At 42.8% G+C, this 7,769-nt stretch overlaps 1 protein-coding gene across 1 annotated transcript; it reads left to right on the plus strand.

The window, feature by feature from the left end:
- The first annotated feature begins 2,434 nt into the window (after positions 1–2,434).
- On the plus strand, positions 2,435–6,913 carry fstl3 (follistatin-like 3 (secreted glycoprotein)). Its single transcript, XM_023286240.3, has 5 exons — positions 2,435–2,660; positions 2,984–3,169; positions 5,007–5,222; positions 5,310–5,537; positions 5,623–6,913. The coding sequence occupies exons 1-5, from the start codon at positions 2,591–2,593 to the stop codon at positions 5,667–5,669; spliced, it is 747 nt and encodes a 248-aa protein (XP_023142008.1). The 5' UTR covers positions 2,435–2,590; the 3' UTR covers positions 5,670–6,913.
- Positions 6,914–7,769: the final 856 nt, after the last annotated feature.

Below are 7,769 nucleotides of genomic sequence, written 5' to 3' on the forward strand. Positions count from 1 at the left end.
CATAATATAGCTACACTGATTAGCCACAACAGTAAAAACCACCTACCTTGAATTTCCCTCTGAATTAATAAAGTATCTATCCATCTATCCATCTATCCATCCATCCATCCCATGGTGTTTGGCCAATGGCAGTGAATCCTCCCGGACCTGTAGGTCATGGGGTGGGGCCTCCATGGATTGGGATTGTTTCAGAGCATTCTGCAGATGCTCCATTGGATTGGGATCTGGGGAGTCTGGAGGCTGGGTCAATGTCTTGGGCTCTTTTCCGTGTTCTTTAAGCTGTTACTGAGGAGTTTTGTGATATGGTAGGATGCCTTACTCTGCTGGGAGAGACCATTGCAGTTAGATAATGCTGTTCCCACGGGAGGGTGCACTTGAACTGCAACAATGTGGGTGGTGTGTTCCAAAACAACATCCACATACATGCCAAGGCACCGGGTTTTCCAGTAGAATGACTGCATTGTAACAAGACGGTCAGTGTTGTTCACCTCACAAGTAAGTGGGTTAATGTAATGGGTGATGGCTGTATAATGCTAGGTCTGTAGCACTCCTTTAAAGGACTGTATGTATTGTGTATATATATGTACCAGCCTCTTCCACTAGATGGCAGTGGTGTTCTTACCTTCTCTGTGTGGTTACAGACTCATGTACAGTAGGACACTGAGCCCCACACCTGCCCTGTCATGGGATGCACTCACTCTATTCCACATTAGACACAGTCCACAGTGTGTTTCTCCAATTTAATGCCGCCCCTCATATGTGCAACCACATGAAACAGACCAGTATTCCTCAAAGATCGGACACAGTAAGCTGCACCTTAATAAAGATCATACATAAGTGGGTGCTCCAGAGTCCCCGCCATGCTGTATTCATTTGTATGGCTCGGCAGTGATGATCCAAACCATATGAGGAGCTGAGTGGATCTGCAGAGAGCCAGTGAGGAGGCAGGCCACCCACAGCCATCACTCAGTGCTCTCTTTTTCGTCTTTCCTCCCCTCCTAGGTCAGGCAGCATTCCTTCGTTGCCCTTGGGGATCTTGGCTGAAGAAGCCAACATCATTCACATAGATGCTACAGCATATGCTACCTTCATTTCCCCCCCACCAGTGATCAAACGGGAACATTTAGGAGCAGAAAGAAGGGGAAAAAAAGCTGTGACAGACAGATGGGCACATAACTTTGTCATTAGTGCATACCTCTCAGTGTCAGGGGTGAATGAGTGCAGGAAGAGAGACGAGCAGCGCAGATGTTCTGATCCAGCACAGTTTAGCCTTTAGTCACCTCTAGTGTGGCGTTTTTTGAAGACTGGGTGGTGCTGAACAAACACATCTGTCCCTACGGCTGACAGATACTGTATTTTTACCCACGGTATTTTTTTTTTCAGTGTGTGTTCAGTCTGTGGCTGTCTGTGTCTGATCACAGTAACTAACAATGAGGGGGTAGATGTGAGTGTTTCTTGATAAGCTCCAACATAGTTTTGTTTATTGAACTTGATAAATTGCTCAAGGGCAGACCACCTTCTTCACTCCCTCTCCTCCCTGTCATCTCTTTAGGTATTATTCTAACCGCAGCTGTAGAGTGAAATATTCATTGATAAACCCAGACAGTCAACAAAAGGCAGTCTGACAGGCAAATGGGCCTATTTATTGAAGTGCTCGATATATATACTAATATATATGTATGTGGGCACTTGATTGTAATATAATTTAGCAGAATATTTAAATGAATCATTTAAGATGAACCTTAAAAAGGTGGTGCTTTTCCATCGCTACTACAAAGAAGCACAACTGAGCCTAACTACTGGATCATGTTGTTTAAAAGAGTATTTTTTAAACACAATAATGAAATAACAAATAAGTTTGCCATCTCTATAGAACCCCTTTTCCACCAGAAAAAAACAGAACAAAACAAACGAACAAACAAAAAACCACATAGAATTAGCGTATAGAAAGAAAACAGTCCAGCAGTATATGCTTTGTAAGAAGATCTCAGAGTTATGGAGCATTTAAAAGGAGACATTTCAGAATAAAGTACCCAACAGGCAAATAAATGTCACATTCAGAGGTTGCTATTAAAGAAGGTATTTTTTTAAAAATACCTCAACCTGGGATTTATCTTTTTAAAAATAAGTCTACTGTCTGTGAAAAAGCTGAAAAGTTTAATTTAAAAAAGCCTTTTCAAGAAAAAACATCAGTCTTTTCCAGGACTTCATTAGCCTTTAATTAATCTAATATGGTGTGAAAATGTTTTGTGAGGTCATTTAAGTGCCCAGCGTCTGGCGCTGGAGGGCATGGATCATTTCCCGACTCTGGAAATTGAGTCAGAGTCAAACTGTGTCCTGCCCTGGCTTATTACTGGCTGAGAGGATCGCCCATCCCAGCAGCATAATTCCATCTGGGCTAAATATTTATACAGAGGGGGAACGACATCACTTATCCACAACACATTCATTCACATAAGGGAGAGCTACTTGCAGAGTTGAGTTAGAGTGAGACGCCGTGTTTGGAACATCACTTCTCCTTGTAGATATTTACTTAGACAACCGTCTGGGAGTAAAAATTACAGGTTTTTATACTAATTCAGAATACACAATGAGCCCTTTGTTTTCTGTTTTGGGGGTGATTCTCACTTTCTATCAGATTGGAAGGAATCCTGCCGCTGGTGAGTGAACTTTTTTTGTGGATGAGATGCTTTTCACGTCCTGCATTTACTGTCAATCAACCTTATGAAAAAGTATTGTATATTTCTGTTTTAAATTAATACATAGAAGACAAATGTCCTGCTATTTGTCTATTAGTAAAGTAGAAACTCTATACAAAGAAAACCTGCTGCAGCAACAGACACAGCTTTATATGAGGATTTTACATTAAAAAATGTTTTATGATGAGCCATAAATCTTAAAATTTAACTGACAATCAATACAAATTCCGAAATATACTTTCTATATTAGTTTCCGTGTGTTTAAATGAACTTGTGTCCTCCAGCCGGGATGTGCTGGCTGCAGCAGAGTCAGGAACAGCGCTGCGACATGGTGCTGATGAGAGGGGTGACCAGGGAGGAGTGCTGTGCCGGGGACCGCCTGGACACCGCGTGGTCCAACACCAGCCTGCCCATGAATGAGGTCAGCCTGCTGGGCTTCCTTGGAATCGTCTCCTGTAAACCGTGCAAAGGTAAACAACCAAAAAGAAAAAGTAATGAGTTAAATCTGCCAAGAAGAAGTTACCATATGCTGCTTTGATTAATCACTGCAGGACACCTTATTAGTCAAAGCTAAATGCCAAACTAAACCGCTTTAAAGCTACATTTAAATTCCAAACAGTCACATTTGGATTAAACAGTATAAAAAATGTTTTACTGGACTCATGCTGCTACTATCAGGTGGTTGTTTTATGGTGAGCACTAACATTTTCAGTAACTGTTTAGATTTAATTTTCTGACGTAAAACTGACGAACTTTGAAATATCACAGCTGTAACTGATAAATTGGCTATTCCATTACACAATATAACCCCTGGCATCTCTCAGAGAGTTAGTGAAAGTTCAGTTAAAACACATCATTTATGAATCATGACATTTAAACAATGAGTTCCCGATGCAGCTTTCTAAAAAATAGCAGACGTGGATCAAGGAGAGGCGATCCGCATAACTCCAGCTGTCCTGAGAAACGTCCTGGAATCTGTGCAAGGTTCATTCAGGTTCACTCGCAGATAAAGTCCGTTTTCATAAGCTGCTCCTGCATGATGTGATCAGTCTGATGGTAAATTCCAGCAAAAAAAAAAAAAAAAAACTACTAACAATTTTATAAAAACGCGCCCAGCCTTAACTTTGGCTTTTTCTGGCTTATCATGAAGAGATGTGGGAAGTAGCTTGATTAACCTGGGATAAGTGGGCCGTTAAAGGTAGCACACAGCTTTGTTAAACTCACTCTTGCATAAAGCCAAACAACTGTATTTCATTGCAAATGAATCAGAACCTTCCCTCCCTTCATTATGTGTTGAATTTTTCCAAAGCTAGTTAAAAAGAAGCTGTTTGCTTTCACAAGCAAAACAAGAAAATACATTCCTGCCGTCTGGAATAAATGCCTGCCACATGCACAGATGCCTGGGAATCATAATGTGTCTTCATCATGTGGAATTCCGTAGGAGGAAAAACATTGGTATTACTAATGCCACATTAATTGAAAGACACCAACATCCTCACCAGACCGCAGCTTGTATTCAAAGACCACCTTATTGTGATAAACAGAGGAGGTAGAGAGAAAATGCATGTGCTGCAAGAAGCAAATATAAGAGACGGGAATCAACCAAAAACAGAGCACTGGAATAAGAGAACAAAAACACAGGATATTGAAGTGGTGGCAGATGCAGGAAATAAGTTCCCGATTGTTTATTGAATCCTCAGGACTGTGACCAGGCATCATCTCCACAGACTCAAAAAAAGGTCCTGGGAAGAAACCTGTGAGCACTGTCTTGTGTTGACTCTGCACTGTGTAAGGTTACAGTTCCCCCTGTGCTTTGACATTATTGGGTGTCAGAAGAGCCCAGGGCTTCCTCATTTCTCATCCAGTAAACTTCTCCGACAGCTATTTGAACTCCATCTACCTCCTCCGTTCCCCCTGCAGGAGCTCAGCCCAGTCTGAGTGCAGCCGTACACATAGATGTGTTATGAAAACACGCCAGCCTCACATTCCACCCGGCGAGACACCTCTGTGTGTAACGGTCAATAAAGAGATGTGATTATTGTAAATATTGTGCAAGGTGAAACTTGTGTTACGGTCTGGGAAACCCCAAGATTTCAGGCTTGTTTTGTGTGAAAATGCCTGCGAAATCACCTGATGTCTGCAGACTTGTTAATACAGTAACTGACACTGATGCACACTGAAGCTTCTCGCTGTGCTTTTGTGTGTGTGTGCGTGTGTGTGTGTGTGTGTGTGTGTGTGCGTGCGTGTGTGCATGTGTGCGTGTGTGTGTGTGTGTGTGTGTGTGTGTGTGTGTGTGCGCGCGTGCAGAGACATGTGAAGGAGTCAAATGCAGCCCCGGGAAGGTTTGTAAGATGAAGACGGGAAGGCCCCAGTGTGTGTGCTCTCCAGACTGCTCTCACATTTCCCGGAAGCATGCTGTGTGCGGCAGCGATGGGAAGTCATATAAGGATGAGTGCACTCTGCTCATGGCCCGCTGTATGGGACATCCGGACCTGGAGGTCATGTACCAGGGAGAGTGCAAGAGTAAGCAAGATTCATCTCGTTCGTGCAAGCTGAGCTGTCCTGCACAAAAGCAAATTAGTCTGAATGCATTCCTTGTGCCTTTTGCAGAGTCGTGCTCCAGCGTGGTTTGTCCAGGAACTCACACCTGCGTGACCGACCAGACCAACAGCGCCCACTGCGTCGTGTGCCGCACCACGCCTTGCCCGATACCAATGCCGTCTGAGCAGCCGATCTGTGGCAACGACAATGTGACCTATCCGAGTGCCTGCCACCTCCGCCGGGCCACCTGCTTCCTCGGACGCTCCATAGGAGTCCGCCACTATGGCCACTGCAACAGTAAGTACACACCTATCACTTCTCTTTACTCATTTCTAACATTATTGGTACAATCATGTCAATTTGAACTCCTTTTTTCGTCTAGATCCACCTCGGAAATCCACCGAAGGCAGCGAGGAAAACTCAGTCTAAATGGAGGATCCTTCACAGCCTTCTTGCCAGAAACATTTCACACCACTAGCTTCCCAACATGACCTCTTTTTTATTTGACAATCACTCCTCTTTTGTACACAAAATGACAATACATTTGATATGAAATGATCTGTGATAACCTTGTGTTAAACTGGGAAGTGGAAGCACATGAATGGAAATTTACCTATGAGCTCTTTGGGAGATGTGTGCATATTGTAAATAGAATACCAGTACTATTTATTGGAGAAGGTAGCAAGCTCTATTTATGTTTTTATCCCAGTAACAACTTTATATACCCTTGGGAAAGCTGATGCAAAAAAAGAAAAAGAAATGTATTTATTGTTATTTTTTGTTGTTGTTCATTGTGTATGTACAATAGCCATCACTGGTATTGGCTTTTCACAGCTTTCTGGAGTTTTACATTCTTCATCATTCCCCTCGAGCTGATGGAAAGCAATCCTAATTTGTTTGGAAAGCTGATTCCAGTTTATAGTCTGCCAATGTGGTTTCAATTCACCACAAAAACAATAACAAGATAGCTATAGTCTACTGTACGTACTCGAGCTTTAGTTGGGGTGGTGAGGAAGGGGTTCAATCTAAACAGACCTATATAGTCCCCCCCCCCGACTACACATGTTTACTCTGGATCCTGATCCAAACTCTTGGCCACCCACTGATCACCAAAATTAACAGTTTGATGTGTTTGTAGGACTCTGCTGGTACAACCCCAAGCACTCTACAATACCTCCTCTGTTGAAGGCTTAGCTTTGTTCTGTAAATGCAGTTTTGTAGCTCTTGCTAGTTGGTTCTGATGCTGTTTTGCCGCTTTGATTGGGTTGAATTTCTTTTTTTTTTTTTTTACCGGAAAGACCAATGTAATTAGCACCGCCTGACTTTAAGGAAAATTAAATTTGTCTGGGAATGGTTCGTCATTTGGACCAATTGAACATACATGATTATACTGCCATCAGAAAGGAGACAATCTGCTGTTGACGCCGGTAAACCTGCACACAGATGGATTTCAAACGGTCAAGTGATCCAGTTAAATCCTCCAAACTCAAAGCAGATGTCTGGATACTTTAGTACCTTCTAGTGTCACATTTTAATGATTCTTCTGTAAATAACAGACTTGTGTGTACCTGCCTGTGTACCTACTGTGAAATTTGAATGATAAATGCATCAACATATTTTTGTATTTTTGTACTGCCACTTCAAAACAGCATAAAGTTTAATATTTGTCACAACATGTCTTGTTTCTTTTAAAATAAAACAGGAACATTCTTCATTCTTGGAAACAGATTGAAGTTAACAATCTGCTTTCTCGATTATATCTCACCATTGGCGATTAAAAACAATACAACCAGGGCTCTAAAACTGAGAAAGAGTGTCCGAGATGCGATTTATAATATTTTATATTTGCTAATCTATGTCAGAGTCCCAATTGTAGTCAGTTCCAACTAAATGTGACTTGCACCCTGCACAGTTTTGCTCTCACACTGGGGTTTTGGGTGGTGGATCAGCCACCTAGATGCTGCCAGTCTGTGCGTGCAGTGGTTAGACCTCTTCTGCTGTGCGTGCAGCAGCTGAGTCGCCTCTACGAAAGACCTCTCAAGGCGGCGGGGAATCAAATCCAGGCTGGGTAGCTTTCCTCTCGCTCTCTCCTCAGGGATATCCCCCTGCTCTGGATTAAGGCAGGAAGGGTCAGGGGGACGGAGGGCGAAGGAGCAAAGGAATGAATATTTCAAAGCGCCAAGGCCTGGGTACTGACTCACTTTCCTGTGTAAAGTACCTCCCTTGTTTTTCTGTCTGTAGCTCTCCCTCCTCTGAATCCTGCACTCGGCCATGCAGCAGCATCTGGTTCAACTTTAGGGAGATGTTTATATTCCTGTCCAAGTACCCTTTTATTACACTGGGAATGGAATTAGATGTTTTGTTAGTTCGAACAGGCCACATAACGATGCCACCGAGGGGCTGTTCCTGTGCCCACACATAAAACACACAAGAATGCCTTTTTTCAGAGACGGATCATTGGAAGTTTGTGACGCATTGTGTACAAAATCATATGTGATTGATCGATCCAGAGAAATCAGAGAAGCTTGG

Source organism: Amphiprion ocellaris, chromosome 2 (assembly GCF_022539595.1).
Source record: "Amphiprion ocellaris isolate individual 3 ecotype Okinawa chromosome 2, ASM2253959v1, whole genome shotgun sequence".
Lineage (NCBI taxonomy): Eukaryota > Metazoa > Chordata > Actinopteri > Pomacentridae > Amphiprion > Amphiprion ocellaris.

Coding starts and splice junctions, on each gene's coding strand:
- fstl3 (XM_023286240.3), top strand. CDS start 2,591: ATGAGCCCTTTGTTTTCTGTTTTGGGGGTGATTCTCACTTTCTATCAG. Junction 3,170..5,006: donor CTCCTGTAAACCGTGCAAAG/GTAAACAACCAA, acceptor GCGCGCGTGCAG/AGACATGTGAAGGAGTCAAA. Junction 5,223..5,309: donor GTACCAGGGAGAGTGCAAGA/GTAAGCAAGATT, acceptor TGCCTTTTGCAG/AGTCGTGCTCCAGCGTGGTT.